At 40.0% G+C, this 25,288-nt stretch overlaps 1 protein-coding gene across 1 annotated transcript; it reads right to left on the bottom strand.

Moving 5' to 3' along the window:
- Positions 1–658: 658 nt before the first annotated feature.
- On the bottom strand, positions 659–25,074 carry Sxl (Sex lethal). The gene is given in 9 exon segments (XM_033384909.1): positions 659–3,636; positions 5,639–5,704; positions 9,867–10,090; positions 10,383–10,564; positions 10,623–10,730; positions 10,801–11,145; positions 12,652–12,697; positions 17,425–18,189; positions 24,958–25,074. Coding segments are annotated over 8 exon segments (2,358 nt in total). The 5' UTR covers positions 17,499–18,189; positions 24,958–25,074; the 3' UTR covers positions 659–2,323.
- Between the last annotated feature and the right edge of the window lie 214 nt (positions 25,075–25,288).

Here is a 25,288-nt window from a genome sequence, read left to right as displayed (position 1 = left end):
ATGCCCAAAAAAACGTCACAAAAAATACTTACTCATACTAAAAAAAAAAATATGGAGGATGAAAACCCACATGAATATTGAATTTGGTTTTCCTACGCGAGACGATCGCCATATGCTTGTTCCTCCGTGTAATCCAATATCCGTTATTCGTATATGTGTAAATCCACTTACAGGCTAAGGCTACAATTGGTTGAGAGTATTTTTGTTCGATTTAAAGTGTATCCACGCCCCCATCCGGTGGCAAACGACCGGTCGGGAGCTTTAGCATATGTCTCATACGTACATAATCGTACACATAAGTATTGATTTAATAAACATTTCGTTCGCTTCTGTGTATATTTTTGCATTTGCTTATTCGGGGTTCCTATTACCGGTATATTCGGGCATTTTTTCTGTTTTTGTTTTTCTGTTTACTGTTTAGAATCGTAACATTTTAGTGTTCAGCACAACCAAGCTGTAAGTTTAATCGAGTTTTTACTGTGTTTCGATTCGCCTTTCAATTACTTTCTCTTAAAGCTAGTTTATTTTTTATATTTTGAAAAAAATTGTTTTTTTACGTGTACTAATTCGTTGACGTTTTCTCCCATCCAAACAAACTCTGGGGAGGGGCAGAACTAAGAAATAATAACGTTAATAAACTAAAAGAAAACTCAGTCTGAATGTTTCTGATGGTGAAAATGTTTATTAGATAATTTTTCTTGCTTATTTGTTGGTAATTGTTGTATTTCGAAGCCAGATGTGGGACCGTGTAATACAACTAGAAAATAAATGGTATTTCAAATAATAAAAATTTCGTGTCGACAAATTAAAAGTTTTCACATTCATGAACTACTAATGCATACAAATATTGATAGGTTTGAACGGAAAATATATGTATAATCGAATATTCTAAAGTTGTATCGTTATACATGTCTCTGGGTTTTCTGTTTTTCCATTAATTTATGCACCTACACCGAAAAAAATTATGAATGCTGTCTCTGCTTTCCGGGGAAGAGAATGTCTGGCCAAAAAAAGATCATAATAAAATAAAACGAAAATCCAAAAAAAACTTACAACTAAATACGGAAAATAAAAAAACACAAAACAATGCGGGATGGGTTATTATTTTATGCCTAGACCAGGTTCCTCACCTCCACCCCACAGGCGCTTAAGATTTTGAGTGCTTTTCTTTTTATTTGCTTTTCCATTTCTTCTCTCTGTATTTCTGTCTCTTCTGATTTTCCGTTTCGTCGGACTCTTTATCACGTGGTTTCATTCATTCTTTTGCTTTCCTTCTTACAATTCTTGTTTTTCGTTATCGCTGCCACATGCTCAAGCTTTTTCATAAAATAAACTAAAAAAAAAGTGGATTTCACATCGATTATTATTATGTTATTAAAAAAAAAAGAAGCGTTTCTTCTCTATAGCTATGAAAAAAATTGGTATTTTGTAATTTCGTGCGGGGTTTCCCACTCAAAGTTCACCTCAAGCCTATCTCTAGCTAAGTATTTCTCTTGTATTTTTTGTTTTCGTTTATTCTTAAACAGCCTGAAAACTTGAGCATGCGCAGCCACCTTGCCAGTCCATTATGGTTACGGTATATATTGAATAGACAAAAAAATTTGATTATAAATTATGAAAAAAAAACAATATTTATAAGATAATCATAGTATCTGGATTAACTTCAGCTATAAACATACACGAAACTCGTGTACGTTGTTGCGGCATTGTTTGCGCCAAAAAAATCAGTTTCAGTTTCAGACACGGAGAAAAAAAATAGAGCTTATGTCCTCACGCCTACAAGTATGCTATATAGTATTAGATATATAAGTGTATGTGTGTGTTTTTGTATATATGTATATATATATATATATAATCTTGTATATATTCCTTTTGATATATATATATCATTATTATAAATATGTGACAAAAAAATGTGTGTTTTCGTAGTTATTTCTCTAGGTGTACGCAAAAAAAATGATCGTTCCTTCCGATATAGACCTCTCGATCTATATACATATATATATATATAGGTTATATATATATATATATATTTATGTATCTTTTTATATATATGTATACGTGTCTTGTCTTACAGCTAGTTACAAAAAAGAAAAAAAAGGTTCTTCCCAAAAAAAAGCACAAAAAGAAAAAAAACGTACTACAACATAAAAGTTCGAATGAGGAACATACACAAAAAAAAGGTATCGGGGTTTGAGAACATAAAAATTTGGGTTTCGTATCTATATATCTATATATATATAATTGGATAAATGGTTTCGATGGATACTGGTACTACGATGATCCATATTAGGTTCTAGATTATATATGCTTATCATTTGTTTTATATATTATCTGTACGCCAGAGGAAGCCAACATTTGATGTGTGATTGGCTGTGGTTGTCGCTGTCGTGTCTGTTGTTGCACCTTCACTTGTTGCTGCTGATGTTGCGTGGAAGCTGTTGCTGATGTGCAGTTGCTGCAGCTTGAGTGTCTGCTGCTGCAGCTCCTGCTCAGGGGTTGGTATATTGAAGCTGAACTCGTGCTGTGGGGAACGACTACTATGGCTGCCATTGCTCTGATTGTTGTGACTGCTGTTGTTGTTGTTGTTGTTGTGTGGCAGGTCATTGCTTTTGTTGCTGCAGCTATTGTTGGGGCCTGCGCGGCTATTGTTCTGATTGTTGGTGTAGCTACTGGTGTGGCCTGAGCTGCTGTGGCGCGCTAGACCACTGCTACTGCTACTATTGTTGGTAAAGTTGCTGAGTGACAGACTATTCCCACTGTGGTTGGTGAAGCTGTTGTTGAGTGCCAGACCCGTCCTATTGTTGTTGTTGTAAGTGTTGTTGAGTGACAGTCCACTGTTACTGTTGTTGGTGTAACTGTTTGTGTTGTTGAGGGCCAAGTTATTCCCACTAATGTTTCTGTAACTATTGTTGAGTGCCAGACCACTGCCACTGTTGTTGGTGTAAGTGTTGTTGAGTGCCAGGCCACTATTACTGCTGTTGGTGTAATTGTTAGTCAGTGGAAGGCCACTACTATTGTTATTGGTGTAACTGCTGTGGAGCATCTCATTACTGCCGCTGTTGTAGCTGTTGGTATGGTTGTTGGTGTGACCATTGTTGAGACTGCTACTACTGGAGGGTTGTTGATTCTTTTGCTGTTGTTGTTGACGGGATGAGTGTCCATTCAGCTGTTGCTGTTGCTGTGGCTGTGACTGTGGCTGATACGGTGGTGGTGATAGTAGTGGTTGTTGTGATTGCGGTTGCTGCAACTGCAGTTGTTGTTGAAGATAATTCAGAGCAGCGACTCCGTTCTGTCGTATTACATCCAAATGATTGTTGGTATTGTTGTTGTTGGAGTTGTTGTTGTTAGAGCTATTGTTATTAGATTGGTTGAAGTTGTTGTTGTTGTTTCCTCCATTCGGGCTCAAACTGTGAGCAGCAGCATTATTGCCCAGGCGTTGTAGTTCTTGTTGTTGCTGATGATAGTGCTGATGGTAGAGTAGCATGTGGTTAATGTTGGTGTTACTGTTGCTATTGCCAATCGCCTGCAGCTGATGTTGTTGTAGTTGCTGCTGCTGATGGGGTGTCAATTATAAGTAGGGATAATGGTACTTCCTACGGTACAGTCCGTCAAGCAAATCGGCAAAGTTGTCACCTATAGTGTTTCAATCACGATTCAGGAGACAAATAAAAGTTAGAAGAAGACAAAAAAAAACATGCATTAGTATGATTCATTAGCATTGATGTAGAGAGTTCTTAAATCATGCGTCTATTTGAAAAAGTTGATTGAAAAAACATATTTGCATTTCTAGAAACTTCAATTCGTATCAATTCTATCGTTACTTCCGCTCCTCATTTCTGATCTGTGTTCTTTTCTAGACCTTCCCTGAGTGCCCTGACTTAACTACCTTACGGATGAAGATCATTAGATTTAGTAAGTTATACATATATAAAGAGAGAGAGAGAGAAAGAGAGGGAGAGAGAGCGCTTTGTTTGCCTTTTTCTCTCGTGTTTAAGGAGGTGTTGGGTTAGTGTTTATTGTTATATTTTGTATTTGTTTGGTTTGTTGCTTTCGGTTAACTTTAGAGATTTTTGTAGTTTTGATTAAGCTGAAGTTTGATTGTTATCTTTTCGATTGCGGTGTCAGTAATATAATTAGTTTTCATTATATTCCATTTCCATTTTCGATGCGTTTGTCTTTCGTCAACACGATTAAATGTTTTCATAGGTTTTTCATTAACGTGCCATGTTTTTTGTTTTTGTTTTTCTTTTCAATTGGATGAGGGGATGGGGATGGGATCGGGCTTGGATTAGTACTTGGAACTGGGTTTCGGGAGGGCTTTGGTGTTTCATGTATGTACATATACATATGCATATATATGGATATATGGGTATATGGATGACTGACGCTATGATGGTCGTTCTGTTCTATATAGATGTGTAGACATACATGTGTGATATGTGACTGGTATATGTGGCATATATAGAGCGTACACCCATACACATTATCCAAGTGCGGCCAAAGAACATAGCAAGCAAAACAAGTTGATACGATATACAGTTGATATAACACATATAGGGGTAGTTGTAGTTGTGGTTTCGATTTAGTTTACTTTTAGTTTGGAGAGAGAACTGAACATTTACAAACGGGGGGGACTCGGATGAATGATTCGTTATTAGAGCAGACAAGGCAGACCATGAAGTGGGGCGACTAGGGCGATGTTTAAAACAAAAAAGTCTAGGCAACCCTTTGGACTGGGGTCTGTGGTCTATGGTCTATGGTCTGTGGCTTCTAAGAGAACTCTGGATGGGCGGTGAAGTTGTTGTGAAGGGGGAAGCGCAAGCAAACTAGGTTTTCGTTAGCAGAATTATTATTTTGAGGGCCAGCAGCGGCGGCGTAGCAGATTTCCATTCTGGTTTAATTTGTTTATAGTTTTTGTTTTATGTGATTGAATTTGATTTGGGTTTCGAATTGGTTCATCTAGAAGTACAATTTTTGGCAACTTTTCAATTGGAACTTTTTCAAATAACGCTCTACGCCGTTGGCACTTGCTCAACAGCACTCTGGAGCTGGAGCCGGAACTGGAGCATGGGCCAAAGGCGACAAATTTTGGGTTAAAATTAAATCAATATATATATTTTTTTTTCATTTTTTTTTTTTTTTTTTTTTTTTTTTTGAGAGAGTGAGATACGAGAGATATATAGAGATAATTATAGTAGCTTGATGATGGCATGAGAGAAAGTAACAAAGAAAAAACATGGCACGCTTTGAAAAAAATCGCTTCTCTTTTTCTTGGAGTTTTTTTTTTACATATATGTAGATATTTTTTAATATGCATGAGAAACTTGAAAACTGAAATGGAATTTCGATTTCTTCTGTCTTCTCAATAGTGTGGGAGAGTATGGGTGTGTGTGGCTGTGTGTGTTTCCATGTGTGTGTCTGTATTCTCTTGTTGGATAACTACTTATATAGATTAGACTTTGGACTAGATCTCATTCTTATGTGCTCTCAAAAAAAAAAAAAAAAAAACACACAAAAAATATATATTTATAATTATTTGCTTTTTCCTTTCAGTTAAGCAAGTAATCTATGATAGATTATGATTAGGAATAGTATTAGAAATATATATATAAATATATAAAAAAGGAATAATTACTATCGAGACCAAAGATAGCATCGCATATAGCATCGAATAATGAGCGTAATTTTTCCATAGCTCCGTCTATAATAAAAAATAAGAACGAAACGGAAAAAAAAATGTTACAACTTGGATTAGTTGCGTCGTAGATTGGGGAGTTTTTTTTTTTTTTTTTGGTGGGGCGGGGCTAGGGAAGAAGATAATTTTGGTTTTTTTTTTTTTATAAACATTATTCAATTATGTGGATTTTTTTCGTTTTTTTTTTTCTGTCAACAACAATCAATGAAAATGAGTTGAATGGACCACCGTTCCCCAGGCCAGGGGCTCGGGGAAGGACGATCGGTTCGGGTTAGTGCTGTGAGTAGATCGATTAAAGTGGAGTAGAGTATCTACGGCAAGGAAACAACAAATGCGGTTACAGTAGGGCAAAGAAATACATTGGGGGGCGTTCTAACTACGGATTTAGCTTGGAAACGGCAACGGGTTTAACTTGCCCCAAGTTGGGACAAACTAAAGCAAATTCAAAATGAAGCAATTCCCTAAACTGTCTTCGGTCGAGGGTATCCTCTGTCCGAAGCCCTCGATGCCCTTGCAGTTGTCTGATTGGATCATCTTTTTTTTTTTTTGGTGTGGACTGCTTCTGCTCCCTGCAAGGACATCGATTCTGGGTTCAAAGGGACTATTCTGCTTTTGGATGCTCAAGTGGCTTCTTGCCAAAAAAAAAAAAAAAAAAACACGATGCATACTTTCTGGCGGGCCCACAGTGCTCGCATGACAAATAGTTGAGTTCCCAGAGATACTGTGGCGCCTACTCATGGTCAAATTTACAGTTTTCCTTGGCCGAAAATTTCTATGACGTTATACAAGTAAATAACGGTCTTTGATGTGTGATATCATCTATTAAAAAAAAAACTTGAACTGAATTTTGGATTGCAATCTTTAAGGGCTCGACTCGAAGATTTTTGGCTAGGCTCTCTGTTTGGAATTACTCGATTGCTCATAGAGGTACAGTCATGCACAGTGGGGGCTCTTCGGAAAGTAGGCAACGCATTCATCTCAAGCCAAACTAAAAGTCTGAAACGTAACCCAACTCTTTCTTAAACTACCAACTAAAGATATGCAAAATGTACTAAAATATATGCCAAAATATTCAAATATTAAAATTGTATACATGTATTGAAATTCATTATTATTATTATTTTTTTGTTTTTAAAACAACAACAACAAAAAAGCAGAAAAACAAGTTAATTTATAATAGAACAACAGAAAAAAAAAGTTCAGTAAGCAGCAAGAAATCTACTAAAAAAAAATTGCAAAAGGGTTCTGCATATTTCTTATATATTTATGGGGGAAAATACAGCAGTAAATCCTTGGATCCACACCGAACACTGACAGGCACGATACAAAAAAAATACACCGAAAAAAAACCTTTAGTTTTAATATTAGTAGTCAAAGACGTCTTGAACACTAGCAATATACAGAAAAAAAATACAAAAAAAAAGTTAGCTCGGCACACTTTCACTTGAAAAAAACAACAAAAAAACTGTAATGGTTCATCTCGTCATAGGCATAGGAAAGTACACTGGCAAAAAAAAGTTTGAAAGAAGTTCTGTTTTTTTTTTGTAGTTTGTAGTTTTTTGCTGGCACTGGAACCGACAAAAGGTTAAAAAGTGTGTGGGCAGAGAGACAGCATTTGAATGTCTTCGTTTTATTTTTTTTTTATTAGATTCCTTTCGAAAAAAAATATAAATGAAGTTTTCACATTAAAAAAAGACAAAAAAAAAACCATGTCTTTGCGATAGGGTCTGTTTGATGGAGGAATGGGGGTGGGTTTCGGGGTGGTGTTTCGGGGGTGCTGTGCACCCCCTTATCGCTTCGGTTGAGTGCGCGCATACTTACCATGCGCCACGCCTTCCTCACTTCTTTCTACTCAATTTCACAGTCTCTCTGCCTCTGTCTGTCTCTTGCGTGCCCTCGCTTTCGCATTGTCTCTTTCGCAGCGCCTGGCTGCTGTGCCTGGGAACAACTGTAAACAGAAATCTGCACTCGCGCCGCACTCCCGTTCCATATCATTCTGTGATCGAGCAAGGAACCCGAACCCGAACCCGATCCCGACTCTCTCTCACACACACACACACACACACACACAAAAACCACAAGCACACGCACATGCACGGGGCACGGGGCAAGGCAGATTACTAAGATCAAAATGAAAGGAAAACAAAAAAAAACACAACAAATAGTGGAGAAACGACAAAAAAAAATTATGTAGGGGGAGAAAAAACTTCCCGTTGTGCCATCGGGCGCCGCTTTCCAACACTGTTCTCTCTCTCGTGTGATTTCTCGAGATTTGCTTGAACTTGAAAAAAATTTGTAAAAAAAAAATGTCGGTTTTGTTTTGGTTTTTTCTTACGATTGTTTTGCGTTTCGCCTTTTTATTTTTTTTTTCGCTTTCTCTGGTCACACTTTCGGCTTTTGTTTTTTTTTTCTTTAGCTTTTGTTTTGTTCTTTTTTGTTGCTTTTAACGCACTACATACTAAATAATTATTAAAATTTAACGCTATTTATATAGAATAGATTTCATATAATCAAGGATATATGTATATTATGTAAATCTATAAAGGTATTCATTTTTGTCCAGTTTTGTTTGCTCTTTTTTTTTGTATGGTAAAACTTGATGGACGAGTGACCAACAAAAAAATCAAAAAAAATTATTGATGCCTTGTTGTTTCTGTTGACATATATTTGGTTGTTGGTTCTCGACATTGTTGTTTTTGTTGTTGTTGATGTTGTCGTAGTTGGGGCTGATTTTCATGAGAAATTATAACCAAAAAAAATAAATACATGATTCGATACGATCTGTAGAGGTTCAAGAAGGGAAAGGTTGTTAAGAGGGGAGAAGAATTGAGATGTTCGATCGAACAAGACGACGTTTTGTATATTTTACTCCTTTTGTTTTTAAGTTTTTCGTAATTTTTTCTTTGCATTTTAAGATCAGTTCTGGTTGCTTCTGATTCCGTAATCCGTAATCCGTAATCAACTTGTTAGCACAGTCTTTTTGTGAACAGTAAAAAAATATTCCAAAAAAAATTGCACACTTTTTGCTTGATTTCGGATTTTTGTCGCCTTTATAGAAATATATATATTTCTCATTTATTTTTTAAGTTTATGCGTGTTTTCTTTTTATTTTTTTATTACTGGTTTTTGTTGGGTTTTTTTTATTGTTTTCTGTAGATTAGGTTACGATTCAGTCCTTGGATGATTTGCCTGCGTTTATGCACATTTAATTATAGTTTCGTTTTTTGCGTTGATATTTATGTTATCTCGTTAAAAAAATATACAGTATATATATATCTATATTGCTACATGTCTTGTGTGTGTCTGTCTGCTGGCTGTGTTCCTACTCTTCCTATTCACGTACAAATCTTCTAGGAAACGAAAATAATTCCGATTTGAAGGCTTGGAACAAAAAAATACACTTGGAACTAGTTCGCGAACCGCCGGAGCTAGTTCAGAAGATATGTCTTGACTGTGTGTGTGTGTATGTGTGAGTGTGCGTGTAGAGGGTAGGGGGGCTGGTCAAATCTTAAAACAAAAAACTTTCAATTCTTCCGACATGAGTTAGTATTTAAATTTGGGTACTTTTTTTTGGGTTTTTTTTGTGGGTTTTTTATAAAAAGTAAAATTGTTATTCTCATTTAAGTTGTTGTATGTGTGTGTCTGTGTGTGTTTTTAATTAAACTAAATGAAATTTACAATTCAATCTTTGTTTATCTATAAATCTATACATATATATAGATATACATAGATATATGTATATATATAATATATAGAAGTGGGGGTAAGGTAATTGAATCTTTTACGTAGATACGACGAAAATGATTACAAAGTTAAAAACAAATTTAAACTAGGGATTTTTTGTTGTTTTGTTTTTTGTTAAGGTTAGTGTTAAATGTGTTTGTTGTTGCTGCAGCTGTACTTTTTTGTTGTTGTTGTTGTTTGTCAAAATACAAAAAAAAAGGATAGGGGAAAGAAATCGGGAAATATATGTATATATATATTTTTTGTAATATATATATGGATCGTTCTCAGAGTGTGTTTTTTTGTGTGGCGTTTTTATATCGCTTGTGAGGGGATTGGTGGTTGTGTTGATGGTTCCTTCTTTGCTTTTTTTTTTAGATAAACTTTTGCGCATCGAAATAGGGATGCGTTTTTTGGAAGCGTTGCTGTGACTTTATTAATCTACCTCTGTGAACCATGTTGTTGAAGCCGGCCGCCATATGCGGCGGTGGTGGTGGTGGCGGCGGTGGTGCATTCGGCGCTGGCACGCCCATCTGTGACATGAAGTGTGCCGCCTTCGCCTTGCCATGCTCCTCGGCGAGGCGCACGGACAGCGGCTGGGACCCGCCCTCGGGTATGACATTGTTCAGTGCCGAGATGGCCTCCTGTGCCTCCTCCCGCTTGTTATAGCTATATGATGATGTGGTGTACATGGATCGGATCGTAGCGGTTCGTTTCAGTTCGATATGGGGGGAGCATGAACATGCGCGTGGCAAAAGTGTGTGGATAAAGAAAACATAAGAAAGGGAAAAGAGAAAGAGAACAACAATGAGAACGCTTTCGAAAACAAAAACCAACAGAATGTGTTTAGGATATATGCGATTATGATGCTCGTATCGTCTCAGACCGATGTGGTAGATGTGGCTATGTAGAGCCTTGTGGAGCGTAGAAAAAAAAGAAGTCCAACTGGACGAGAACTTACCGCACAAATGCCACGCCCCTCGGCCGACCGGTCAGCTTGTCACGCAAGATATTCTTCTGCACAATGGAACCGTATTTGCCAAAGATCGTGTCCAGCTGATCATCGGTAATTGTGCGCGGCAGATTGGTCACATACAGATTGGTATCCTTGATGGATTCACCGCCAGGACGAGCATAAGAAACCTACAACAGAGCGGTTATTAGCGGATCATGAGAGGTACAGGTACTGTACTGTACTCACCTTTAGCCGCTTGTTGCGCACCGTAATGCCATTCAGAACTTTGATGGCGCGCTGTGAGTCCATTTCCGACGTGAAGTCCACGAAAGCATAGCCAAAACTGTACCCAGTCTGTTGTGGTAAAGAAGATCGAGACTCGTTGAAGTCGTTGAATAGATGGCTGGATCTAGAAATCACTCACCTTATAGTCTCTCATGATTCTGCACGTGTTGATGGGTCCAATGGCTCTGAATAGGGCGTACAGCTCGCGATCAGTCATGTCCTGGGGCAAGTAGTTCACAATCAGATTGGTGTTGCTCGATCGCTGATCGTGCATCATCATGTGATCATCGCTGCCGCCGCTGCCCAGCGACAGTCCGCATAGATTGCTAAGCGAATTGTTGCTGGTCATTGGCAGCAGGTTGCACATGTTGCCGCCAAGATTATTGGCACTGCCGCCATTGGCGCCGATGCCAATGCCACCGCCGCCGGGAAACTCATTGTAACCGCGACGGGACGAGGAACTTGGAAATGAGAATTCTGTATCCTGTGGTGAGAACGCATAACGTGACTGGAATCAGATTAACCATACAAAGATATTCTAATGTTGAGAGAAGGCCTCATATCGCTGTCTTGGGGTTGTGTTTGGTTTGATTGATCGTTTGATTAATTGATTGGATGGTTGATTGGGTTGCTCTGCTTTAATTCTTCCGATATTTGTTGTTGTACGCAGCACCACCGGCAACAACAACAACAACACCACCACACACAACTCTGATCGGATTGATGGTTGGTTGGTCGGTTGGTCGGTTGATTCGAGGTTCGGAGGTGGCTTGAGCAGGAAGCAGGAGCAAGAACGTGAACGTACAACAAAGTGGCAACTACGACAAAAAAAACTAACGGTAACAAATGCCATTTTTCTTTCATTTTTTTGTTTGTTTTAAGGCGTGCTTGAAATTCGAGTGCAGCAAATATCGTTATCAAAGGTATTTATTGCTCTGGAAGAAGCATTCTAGACATTCGCTTGCTTCACTGTACTTCCGTTTGTCTGTGTTTGTGTTGGCGTGTGCGTGTACGTGTTCGTGTGTGTAACGGCATTCACAGGGTTGCAAAAACAAAAAATACTCATATTTGTATCTGTTTTTTAAGCTTCTTAGAAATGTTTTTTTTGTGTGTGTTTTGTTTTCGTTTTCTTTGAGCTCTCCACAAAGGCCGTTTCGGGGAAGTACAGTGCGTTTGAAGGGTATAAAACCAAAGAGAAATCTTAGAAATGCCACGCACTGTACTCGGAAGTCGCTAGGAATCTGCGGCGGAAACGGAAACGAATGTGGGACAACGGACCGGAACGGATCGGGTGGCAAGGCTCTTTTTCCCTTGACTCATGCAAGTTTTTGTGTCTGTGTTTCTGTATTTTAGGTTTCTTTTGTCTTAACTTTTTGTTTATTTAAAAAATAGTTGTTTGTGTTGTTGTAGTTGTTGCTTGTTGTTGTTGGTGTTTTTCTTTTAAATTTTTTAGTTTATTTCTGTTTCTGTTGTTTATTGTTTGTTGTTGTTTAAAAATGCAAACTTTAATTCGTTTAAAAAATTTATAGCATCCATAAAAAAAATTGAATTTATATTTATTGTAGTTTTTTTTTTGTTTTTATAGTATTTGATTCTTGCTTGAAAATTCGTAATCAAAAGCGTGTGTCCCCAGAGCGTTCATGAGACAAACTCAATAACATACAACTATGGATAGTAATATAGATGGATAGATAGGGCATAAAATTTATATTATTATTGATGAGTATCGAAAACGGTGCAGAACGGAACAGAACAGGGACAGACAGGGCACAGGCATTGAGCAGAAGAGCAGGAAAATGCAGAACCAAATACGGAAAAGTATTTTATTCTATCATCCTCTTGCCCGTCTTGTCTCTTCTTCTGTGGCCTGTTGCCGCGGTTCATCGTTCGTTCCGCTGATTGCTCACATGCGATGGAAATCGAAATTGAAATCGAATTGTTGCACTAATAATAATCATAAATTTCAGGCGGAAAATTCTGTGATACTAACCATTCCAGATGGCAATGAATGCGACATGCCAAATCCACGCCCACCGCTGCACGATTCGACGATGAGGGATAGAGAAAATACATATTAGCACGGGGTATTGGTGGTGTTTTGGTGGTGGTTAGGATTGTGGTTAAATATAGTTTAAAATTATCAAAATTATATGTATAAAGCGCAATTTACTTTCTGGTTTTTTTTTTCTTTCTATTTTTCTAATACTGGTAATTATCTTACAAAAATGGTTGAGAAATGATTGCTTCGGTAATGGGGTGATCTGAAGTTGCATTTACCAGACTAACTTAAGGCTTACGGACTAACTTATGGGCTAGCTTAGGGGGAAAACAACAACAACAATTGCGGGCAAGTACAGTCGCCAGGAGGCGTCAGGAGGCTGAGAGAGCTGCCCGCTCCAGCTGCCAACCGACTTGACAGCATTTGCTGCTGCCGTTGGTCATCGACTTAAGGACTAGGCGGAGAAACTCCTTGAGAAGGCTTTGGAAAAGAGATTTTTCAAAGAGCTAGGCAAACTTTCCCCCGACCAAAACTTGCCAGAAGATCCCGCACACGGCAGGATCCTGACAAGTTCTGCGAGTCTTTCTGGGAAATTCGCAAAAGCTCTTTGCCAATGAATAAGCAATAAAAAAAAAATACAGAATAATCATTAAGTTTCACTCTAAAAAAATAGGCACTTAAAAAAAATACTTTATGATAGGTAGGTGTTTTTCATGCACTTTCGATTCACCGAAAAAAAAGAAAAAAATATGTATTCAATCGGACACAATTTCGTGGAACACTTTTTCACTTAAAAAAAAAAGATTGAAAAAAAAATTTTCTATATTCATTTCGTCACTTGTGGCACTTGAAAAAAAATTGGAAAAAAATGTGTGATGTAGAAATGTGATGGGTTCTCGGACTGACCCTCTCCAACGGCGACGACATTCGGTTGATTTGGCTGATTTTCGGTGTTTGGAACCGTTCGGTGTGTGTGTGTGGTGTGGTGTGTGGTTTTAATGTCTAAGTTAGGGCTTATACCCGGATTCTCCCTCAATTTCAATGGTATTTTTTTTTTTTTTTTTTTATTATTTTTGTAAAGTTTTCTTAGATTCTTGTTACTTACAGGCGTTCGATGCGTCCCCGTTTCAAGAACATTTTTGTCTCAGCCGACCCCCGCAATGCGATCAATCAGGCCCTCATCGGGCGACAACAAAAAATGCCTACTACATGCATGGATGGTGCATAGGTGTATCTATCTAAGAGTATCGTGTGTCTTTTCGCTTCCGCCGGAATCGAAAGCGGTTCCGCGTTGCATTTCGCTAGGGGGGCAAGCTGTTACTCCTGCTACTCCAAGGCTGTGGAAAGAGATGTCTACACAAAATTAAATTCAGCTGCAGGACATCGGCGATGGCGATGGCGGTGGTGGTTACGTAATAGCTGGATGGAGGGATTTTAGTGGGGATTGTACGAGGTTGGGGTTTCATATGTGTTCTTTGTCTTGAGGTTGTAGATTGTACAGGTTTTTATTATTCTTTCGTTCGTTCTTTCTTTCTTTCAAGGTGATTACAATACTCTTAGTCAACTAAAAACAAAATATACCAAAAAAAAGGAAACGTGTCACAGAAAAAAATATGTAAAAAAAAGTTTGCCAAACATTTTTGTCGTCTGGCAAGGGCTCCACGGCTGGCAGCAGTTCTTCTGCTGCTGCTGCTGCTGTTGGGGATTGTTGATTGTTGATTGTTGACACTGTTGATTGATGTTCTGCTGCTGTTGCTTTTGTTGTTGTATTTATTACAGCTGCTGCTGATGATGATGATGACCTTGAGCACTTGCTCTTTGGGGCTGCACTATCACTCTCCCACTGCTGCTTCTGCCCCAGGGCAAAAAGGGCCACAGGAGGCAGAGTACGAGAGAGTGAGGGGGTGCGTAATTTTCGAGACAGAGATAGATAGAGGAGTTGGGTGGTAGGGCAAATTTGTCAGGTATGCACTGGGATATATGTATGCGGGGAGGGAGAGAGGTTGGGTCACCCTCCTGTGTGTGTACTGCAATAACCACAACAACAACCGGCGCTTACAACTAGTTTAAGCGGTAAATGGGGGCGGTGGGGGGGGTCCCTCCAAGGGTGGGCGAGTAAAAGGGACGACTATACAGAATACATAACTTAAGGCTACTGCAGCAGCTGCGCAGCGACCGCCACTGTGTGTGTGTGTATGTGTATGTGTGTGTGCCTGTGTGCGTGTCAAGGTCCTGACACAAATTCACCAGAGCACGTGGTGGGACAAAAAGGGGGGTTTCGGTGTCCGTTATTCTGAATAATGTGCCGTTAAATGAAATGGGACAAAAGCACAAGATGCAGCCCCAGCAGCAGCCCCAGCATCATCCGACTTTGGCGAGTCATAAAAATGTCAAACTGTGACGCCACCATGCATCTGTGTGTGTGTGTGTGTGTGTGTGTCAAAAGTTCAATGGCTGCTGCTGCTGCTGTGGGACGCTGGCCTCTTTTGTATTTTGAGGGCAAGATGCTATCATCCTTCATAAAATATGGCATGACTGCAAGGGACTGCCGGTCAAAACTTAATGCCTAACCTTAAGGCTTACATTCTAGGGAAGATTTGTATTTCGGATACGGAAATGCTCAATGGGGTGGTCAATGAGGAATGCGGCGAGGTGAGGCGAGGCGAGGCGAGAGAAACAAAAACAAAACGCAAGAAAACTCAAAACTCAAACGCAACTTTTAAAATCATAAATTACATTTACAAGCAATAATAGTAGGGTGTGGATAGAGAGAGGGGGGGAGAGAGAGAGAGAAAGAGAGACAACATTTACCGGTACATTGTGAGGCTGTTTGGGTAGCACAGGCCGCACGACGAAGAGAACGTTTTTAGGCCGTTTCTATAATCCTCTTGCCACGAACAAATTATACCAACACATATACATCGATGGTATATGTCGGTGTCGGTGTTGGTGTCGGTGTATCATATATATACATATATATGTGTATGTGGGCGGGTAACGGCACTCGATGGCCGTTCCCCCAGCGGCGAGAGTGTATGTGTGTGTGTGTTTGCGTTTGTGTGTGTGCGAGCGAGACCAGACGCGTATCAAAGACTCTTCTGAGTGCCAGACATGGCAGCGCTCTCCTCGCTCTCCAACATTAAATGCAGTTTGGATCTCTTTCTTCCTTCTAACGGTAATTCAATATATACACATATATTTATATATATGTATGTGGTAGATAATGTGTATATGTATGTGGAAGATTGCTTTTTCGTTGCCTTTCGTTTGATTTTTGTTGTTGAATTTCCTTTTATTACATTTTTACGTTTGTATTTGTATTCGTATTGCTTTTGGTAATTTTATATATCACATTTAACTGTTAAATACAGCTCTTGGGTAGGAGAAGGGGCGCTGCGGAAGACGCTGCAAGGAAACAACAAACAAAAACAAAAAAAGACAGGCGTCATCGCGTGTCGCGCCGTTCACATTACATTCTCGTTCACGTTGCGTTGCGTTACGTTGCATTACGTTACGTTATAGAAAACACGCAGAGCAGACGATCAGCTGATTGTGTGCGAATAAGCGCGCGCATGAATGTATGCAATGGAGATGGCAATGGCAATGGCGATGGCAAAACGCAAAACGTAACTTCTACAACGCGAGTGAGTGGGTGGATGGGTGGTTGGGTGTTTGGGTGAGTGAGAGAAAGATAGAGAGCGAATATCTAATGAGGACAAACGGAACAACAAAAAAACAAAGCAAAAACCAAGGAGCGGATCACCACTTAAGGCGGAGGCCTCTCGACTCCTGCAGATTGAGTTTGAGGTTCGTTTTTTCTTTTGTGTTGGAAGGACGCGGGTGTGTATGTGGGGGGGGGGTTGGTTGTGGCTGGCTTAATTAATTGATTTACTCATTATTTTCGGTACGATCCAGTAATACTTATAGACTGCGGCTGCTTCTGGTTGTTGTTGGTTGTTGATGGTTGTTGCTGTTGTTGTGGTTATTGTTCTCCTTTTCTAATGTTGTTTCATTATTGCCCTGCTTCGCTCCGATCTAATCAAAGCAAAGCGCGTTTATAGAAACAAAAAAAGAGAACAAATACAAAAAAAAAAAAACAAGAAACCAAAGACTAGTGTGGGGGTGGGGGGTTGTGAATGTGGAGGCGGTTGGGGGACTTGTGCTTGGCGCCCAAGGTATATTCAAACAAGGCAAGACATTCCCCTAGAGCTGCCTAGAGGGCACATGGATATGCCTCACCCCATCTAAGCACACCTTGCGCTTCCCTTGCACACACAGACATACCAATGCATACCGTTAGATTTGTATCCCCACCAAGATTCAAGCCTAAACAAAAAAAAAACCGGGGGTAATTGCCCCAAGAGTTTGCTCGAATTTGTACTCGTAAAACTATTCAAAAAAAAAGACTGGAGACTGGAGAGTTGGGCAGAAAAAAATATGGGAAGAAAAAAATTGTGGGGTGGATTTTTTGGGTCCAGAGCTGGGTAGAAAAAAAACATCGTTAATACTTTGTCCTCATGTTTCGTTCGTGGGTCGTGTACTTATGTGGGTGGCTGTGTACGTGTTTAGCTCGTTCGTTCGTGTGCGTGTGTGTGTGTGTGTGTGTGTGTCCGATGGTGGTGTGGGATAAAAGGATTGGGATGGGACTAGGAGCGGGGGATATCATGTTTGTTTTTTTTTTTAGATTTTTTTGAATGATGTTCAAGTAAGGTAAAATCAAAAACAAAATGAAACGCATAAAAACTAAAGTTGTACAAAATTTACCTCGACTTGTTGTAACCGTATGGGGGATAACCACCGTTATTATTGTTACTACCCGGATTATTGTTGCCGTACATATCCTGAGTGTGTTTGGGGCACGAGTATTTTTTCAACAAAATACTCCGCGTGCTCTTTCTCTTGGTATATATAATTATATATATATTTATATAGACGTTTATCGATATCTGTTTTATCGATCTAGCAAAAAAAAATATACCGTTCACTTGCTGCTGTGATGGTTTGTGTGCGTGTGTGGGGGGAGGGGTTGGCGTAGGCGTAGGACGGGGCTGGTGGTGGGGATCAAGCTGTCGAGAGATGCAGAGAGAGCTGCTTGTTTCCTGCCTCTGGCGCTCAGCGCTCTCAGCTGGCCTGCTGCTGATAGGTGCCGTTAAGTTGCTTGTCGTTCGCTCGTCAATCTCACTCTCTCTCTGTCTCTCCCTCTGCTACTTGATATCTTTGCGACGAACGGACCACCCCACACACATTCAAAATGAGAGCGGAGACTCTCTTCGATAGTTGTCAATTGCGGTAGTTGTTGTTCGTCTGGTGCGGCTGCAGTTGTTGTTGTTGTAGTCTTCTTCTGGCGTACGCTCTCTCTCAGACGACACTCATAGTTCTTTCGTTAAGTTCTTCTAACGGTACTTGTCTCTCGCTCTCTTCTTTTCTGTAATTGTTCTCGTCGTTGTTGTTCTTATTGTGGGAGCGCACTGTCTGAAGTTTTTCTTGTTGTAGGTAGAGATGATGATGATGTTGTTGTTGTTGTTGTTACTAAATGATTGTAGTAGAGTTTTGATTCGATTTTTGTAATTAGTTTACTGACGATTGCCAATAGATGAGAGGGAGTGGGCGGTAGGGGGATTCGATTTTCAGGGAGTTGCTGGTTTCCAAAAATAAAACACATGACAAAGACGTGAAGTGTGTGCGCGCGATTTGTAGAGCATCAAAAGTATAATATGAATAAAAAAAATGTAAAATATATGTATATTTGTACATATCTGCTAATAATATAACAAGTGCCGTATAGTGTTCGCGTGTGTATGTGTGTGTGTGTGCTCGTTTGTATTATTTAAACATAGAAACAAAAGGTGTACCTCTTAGCCTAACAAATAATCTGCCCCTCAAATAATAATAATAATGGAATTGCGCTTTTATACAATAATTTTAAACATTTGAATTGCCACTCGACTTGTGCTCCAATCATACCTGGTGGACATCTTGAAGTCATAGTAGGACGACCATGTGGTCGACAGGGAGGGGGTCACAGTATCGAAATTAAAATCCATCATTGGGACTATCACACTTTTTACTCGAATGTAGAACACACGAAATCACAAAATCAGGACACAAGTTGGACTTGTCACGAGTGGAACTCGACTGAAGAGCTCGACGCAGGACATGGACTATTTAAGGATCGCAGATCGAAGTTGGGCGGTGGGTGGGATCGGGCCGGACAGGTAGGTGGGTGGGTGGTGGCGGGGCAAGGCTCGGACAAGGTGCGCGTGCCAGACGCGTGGGCGACTACCTGCCACCCAATCGACTAGGAAGCGTGCCAGGCGTACTTTCTTGGGTGGCCGGCTGCAAACATTTAGGGGCCAGATCCAGATCCAGATCCTGGCAGGCAGGCAGGCAGATGTTTTCCTACTGGTTCTCGGAAGCTGGCCGGCGATGCTCGCCGGTAGCAAGGTGCTAACTTGGGTCGAGCCAAGGTGGGTGGAAAACATCGAAAGGTGGAAAAGGAACTTGGGCGGCAAGCTGCAAATTGTTTACTGGGAAGCAAGCTGCAATTTTTCAACAGATCACCCGTTCCATTGCTTCCAAGGAACCTCCCAAGATCCAGGGGATTCTTTCTAATGAGTATTGTCGAAATAAAAAATTCCATAGATCACAAATCATAAATCGGAGAAAAACATTTATTCGCTGCCATGAAATCCCATACCTGCTACAAATTTATTAAGCTCAATCAATTGTATATTTAATGCATGTGCAAAATAAACCTTCATCTAATCTATCAATAATCTATCGCCCGATCCATAAACCATTAAAGTGCAATGCAGCTGCCCTCTGCCTCTGCCTCTGCCTCATCGGACACATAGGGCAGGTGATAATGCAAAAACTGAAGGAACCTCCTCCTCCGTCATATAAAAATTGCAGGCTGCAAAAATTCTCCCAAAAAAATACCAAGAACCAAGACCAAGGAAAATTTTCCTAGCGATTTTCACTAGAAACATTTAAGTCCAGTCAAGGTGCTACCGAGGGAGGGCCACGAGAGGGAGATATTTAAATTTAAATTCAAGAAAAATAATACAAAAATTTCAAGTTAATCCGTAATCCAAGAATCGGTTTATACAAGTTAATTCGATTTTTATATATAGTTTTTAAATATGTGCCAAAAAACAGTGACAGTCAAAAAAGCACAGTTCTATATAATTCTGTTCCCATATTAATTCCCAAATTTACTGAAAATTTAATAATTTCATCATTCGAAATTAGAATTAATTTTTTTCATTTATAAGAAAAGATGATTCCTGATAAAAGTTACGCAAAGGCCCTCTAACATGTTGGAATATCTGAAGAAAATACCAGAAAATTGGCCGCTAGATTCCTTAAATTTTATTCCCCAGGAGTTTCGTGACGCAAAGTTGCGGTCAAAATATTAGTAGTGCCACTATGGGCTTTATGCTACAGGATGTATTGAAAATATTTAAATATTCTACAGTTCTGGCAAGATTTTTGGAGGTAAATAATATTTGAGGCTTTTTTCAGAACGAAGATAATTTTTCGAGGGGAAATTTTTTTATTTGGAAGAGTAAAACACGCAATCGGCACAGTTATTCGCCAAAATATCGTAGTAGATCGACTACCAGGACAGGGGGGGTAGGTGCGAACCGTTACGTTAATGGACCATTGGAAAAGTAATGGAATATTCTCAAAAATATCCAAATATTTTTTTTGTCCGTAGATAATTAATTGAATTTTCCCTAAAATATACTTGCAAGATTGTAAAATACGGCGGATTTTTAATAATGATTTGGGTGCTTTTGGGTTTTGGAGGGGCCAGAAGGACAACGATCCCAAGGACACCCGCAAAGCAACCGAAAATTCAATGGATTGGCCGAATCGGTCAACCGATCTTAATCGAAGGGAGAATTAATTGTGCAATGTAAAACACACTTTGGGACGCTGTAAAAAAGTCCTGGAGCTCGATCGATTTGCGACATATGTATATGGCTGTATAATAATGGATCTAAAGGACACTCTAAGAAAATGTTGTTTAACTGTAATCTCTTACGAAAAAATGCACTGCAATTATTTGAAGCGGGTAATTTATTTCAGAATTCTAAAAATTGAGAGGAATCATCTGAGAATCGTTATCTCTTATTATAATCCGTAATCAGCAGAGTTACTTTTTACTGAGGAAAAATGAAAGCTTGTGAGGGCACTGCTATTATTTTGACCGCAGCTGTGTATACTGCATTCTTCCACCACAAATCTAATATGCTCTGCGAGTACTGGGCATAAAAAAGGTACAGATTTCAATTTATTTGTCAAATTAAAGTTTTTCTTTTAGCGAAATCAGTTTTGCAATCAATTAATAATCGGATCCTCCCCCACAGGAGCCACAACGGTGCTGCCCTTCCAGCGGAGTACCAAAGCGAGTAGCGAAAAGAGAGCGGGAGAGCGGTGCGAGCGAGCGAGAGAACCACGCTTAATGCTTGAAACGAGGCCAGCAGCACAGCCTTTGAAGGGAGCACGGGTCGCGCGCTGCAGTGGTGTGGGGGAGGGGGACGAAATCGCTTTTGCTTGGACAGCAACACAGGGGAGGCAGGGAGGAAGGCTGGCAGGGAGTGAGGGGTTGGTGGCTGTGGCTCTCTGGCCTGTACATACATATAGAGAACAAAGTTTGCCAAAAAAAAACAACAAAAATATACACGCACACAAACGAAGGGAATGGTTGTATGCGTATATATCTATGTATGTATTTCCAGTGTATTTCCAGTGCGAATACACAGCAAACGAAGATGAAGAAAATGAGGAAATGGCAAAAGAAAAGCGTCACACTCCGGCTCCATCAAAAGAAAACGGGCCGCGTCGTTGCCAAGGTGCCAAAGATGCAGAGAAACCCAAAAGAGAATGGAGACAAAATTACGGCTTAGAGAGAGCCAGAGAAGCAGATAGGGGGAAAAAACAAAACAAAAAGTAAAAAGTTCTTACAGATCGATCCTTTTCCTTCTCCATTCACTTGGACGTTTAAGGAAAACAAACTAAAAATAGTAGAACCAGTCAAAAGCCATGGAAACGCTGCCTACCTCCCCCTCGGCCTAGCAGATTTACTTGAAAAACCCCGAATAATGCCAAAAGTTTCATTACTGAGCGAAAGTTCCTAAAGTGAGTAATCATCCGAGTTGGTAGTGGAATATAAATATGCATGACGGCATCTAATAGATACTCAGTTGATTTTGAAAAACATTTGAAGAACGATCTTTAAATGAGAGCTGCATGCATGACATAGTCATCCAATCGGGGGGGGCAAACCTTGCAGACCTCTGATCAAAGTCTGAATACCCTTTGCAAGGGTGTAAAAACTATATATATATATGTAAGATGAATACCAGGAACAAAAACACAACCGAGTATTGGCTGTCCAGTAGCGTACAGTGAAACCGGCACCGGCACCGGTTGGACGAGACCCATTTGCAGGTTAAAACGGTGTAACGGCTGGGGGTAGGGCGATGGTGGGGGATTGCAATGGAATGGAATGGCGCTCCAAACGATCATTGCCCGCTGGAAAGGGGAATGGCCGTGCGAGAGGCTGGCAATGTGTAAAAACAGTAGAAAGAGAGCAGAGCTCAGCCAAGCATCAGCAGCGGCAGCTGCTCCTCCCCAGCCGCTCTCCCCGCCAGCTGCAACGAGCAGCAACGAACGGCAGCTGGAGAGTTTTCAGCCAGAGAGACAGAGGGAGAGAGAGAGAGAGAGAGAGCAAATCCAGCAAGAGAGTCGACTTGCCTGGGCTTTACCTGCGCTTAGGGGAATCCTTTCGCTCTCTCAGATATTTTGCACCTTTTCTTCAATGGAAAGTGGATCATAAAATTTGCAATCCTTAAGCCAAATCTTCAGGCGCGTGTCGCCCTTCCTCACCGGTCACGGGTCTCGCTAATGATGATCGGATCGATCGGCACGCGTTTTTTGACTTTGCATAAATTGATCGCTGGATTTATTTGCACCTCCGCTCGCACACACTCTCTGTCTCTCTCTGATTTTAATTTCTTTGCATTCAATTGCTTGTAATAGGTTGTTTTTAGTATGCATTGCATATGGTGGACAAGGCATGCACGTCAAAGGGAAATTATTCCATATCTTATCCACGCAGATACTCCACCATATGTACACATGTACATACATGTAGAAGAGGCCCAAAGCGAAAACGAAACGACAGACAGACAAACCACAACACGTTGCTTAAGCGATAACAGCTGGCAATGCCGACACCACAGTCGTGTACCGCATCAATGTGCCAGCCGATTGCCGTAAACACGGCGACAGTCGCGACCATCGATTTCACTCATTATGGTAGAAATATATGCATGTGTTTGTGCATTAAATAACTATTCAATTTCACAATTTATTCACAGTTAAATACCGTGGAAACTTTGAAATTGGCAGCTATAAAGTATTGACGCACTTTATCTGGTAAGCATATACATATAAAGAGTTTGTTTAAATTCAAACCCCAAACCCCTTCTTCAAAAGAAAGTCTCATGTTTTATATGAGTACAACATACTATATATGGGTTCACAAACCGGAAATTGGTAGGCAGGATATGCAGACACATTGGCTAGGTAGTCCGTCGGATGTGCAACGGAACCAAAATGTGTAAAATGCACCCCAAAGGGATAGCGATAGCAAGGGACGACATTTCTCAGGTACACGGCAGCCACTCTCGGGCCAGAGGCGACTGTATGCATATGTTGTTGCAAAAGTGTGCATTCTCCTGGTAGTTTTCCGTATACATACGCCACAGTTGAGGGTAAAAATCTATGCTCGAATATATTTACTGTTCTCAACGAGACAAATAACCAAAATAAATAAATACACTCGAACACACACACAATATTTACACTAGGTGTAAAAGTTTTTATCGAGCTTACTGTTACAGTTACTGCTTACCGCTTTCTGATTTATTATTATGTATTTATGTATCTTCCGCCATTTAGCTATGTACTACTAGCAACGGTAAACGAAATGAAGACAGCATTTTTTGAGTTTGTACAACAAAAATGTAAGAAAAACGAAGCGCATGAATTGAGAAAAACGTTGGCAAGTCAAGTAAACTAAAACGGCAGAGGGGAGAGCGGCGCGTGGGTTCAAAACAGACAGCCTCGCACACACACGCACGTAGGCACTCTTGAACACATACACACACACGCACACTCATGCTGGTTACTCACACGCATTCGTCATCGAAGCCGCACACACACGTAAGGAAACAACAAAAAAAAAGAAACGAAACAGCGGCGAGTAGCGAACGAGGACGTTTGTGTGAATGCCATTGAGTGTATGCGTGGTTGTGTATGTGCGACGACGTTGCCATTTTTGCTGCTGTTGTTGCCTTTGCTGTGTTGTATTGCTGGGAAAATCAAGTAACGCCTCTACCAAGGCTGAATGGAATTTTACAACATGGCATAATGTTCTGGCCAAGCAGTGTGTATCTAGAAGCCGCATGCCTAGAGCCACAAGAGTACAGGCTTCACTCGGCAACATAAACGGACACACCATGAAAAGGCACACTTGCACATATTTTTTTGTGTTATTAATTTTACCATTTTGTTCAATGACAAAAACACAGACAACAGCTAAAGTTTGGAGTAAAAAAACAACAAAAAATAAAACAAATACAGCGAGTAACCGCGCACACACCGCCTACCCTTCTCTGCCACTCGCTGACTCTTTTTCATAGTAAAGACAGACACACACACACGCATGCTGGCTGCCTGGCGTATACATGATTGCGAGTGTGTTTGTATGAAAGATTCAACCAACAAAAAATATATAACAAAAAAAAAAAGAAAACTTGAAGCTTGCGCTAGAAAGAATGCATAAATATACTACGACTACGCATGTATTTGAAAATGGTGCACAAGAAGGCGATTTTTTGCGCATTATTTGTTTCGCATATTTCACAATGTCTCTGCGTGTTTTCCATTATCATAATTTTCTCTTTTCGTTTCGTTTTTTCTGCTCCTCTTCAGCTGCTTTTCGTCATTATATACACTTCACGTCACGCTAAAACCATTGCAGGGCCCTATATATACATGTGTTTTTGTGTCTGTTGTATGCGAGTGTTTGTCTGTATTGTTTTTGGGGTTTTTATTTCGCTGTCGGCACACTTAACGTCTTTGTCTTGTTTTATTCAACTTTATTTGCGTTTGCACACATTTTGATTTCAATTAACATTGAAAATATTATTCTCTTTGGTTTTTTATTCCTTCAATTTGGTAGAAAAACAGGAGTATTAAAAGGTGGAGCAAAAAAATTACCAGAAAAAAATGCACTGCGCGGCGCTACAACTTCCTTTCACAAAAATTCAGCCGCAACTATATGACTGTATGTGTGCGTTTCGTTCATGAGGGACGAGTGAACGAACTTAACCCAATTGAACCCCTCTATTTAAACACCTAAACAGCTTCAGATTGACCGCAGAGAGGAATACTGTTTTTACATTTTTCTTGTCGATCCATACTTCCGGTTTCCCGAAAAAGCAAAATTTCCACGATATATTTCACCTGAACTGCGCTAAAAGTCGTCCGAATTCATAATATCGTGGAGTGAATTTTCAATACACCCTTGGGTACAATGGGTTAATCGTCT

The sequence above is a fragment of the Drosophila pseudoobscura genome, chromosome X, assembly GCF_009870125.1.
Source record: "Drosophila pseudoobscura strain MV-25-SWS-2005 chromosome X, UCI_Dpse_MV25, whole genome shotgun sequence".
Lineage (NCBI taxonomy): Eukaryota > Metazoa > Arthropoda > Insecta > Diptera > Drosophilidae > Drosophila > Drosophila pseudoobscura.
The sequence above is the reverse complement of the archived record's forward strand: the minus strand, read 5'-3'. Positions and strand labels throughout refer to the sequence as shown.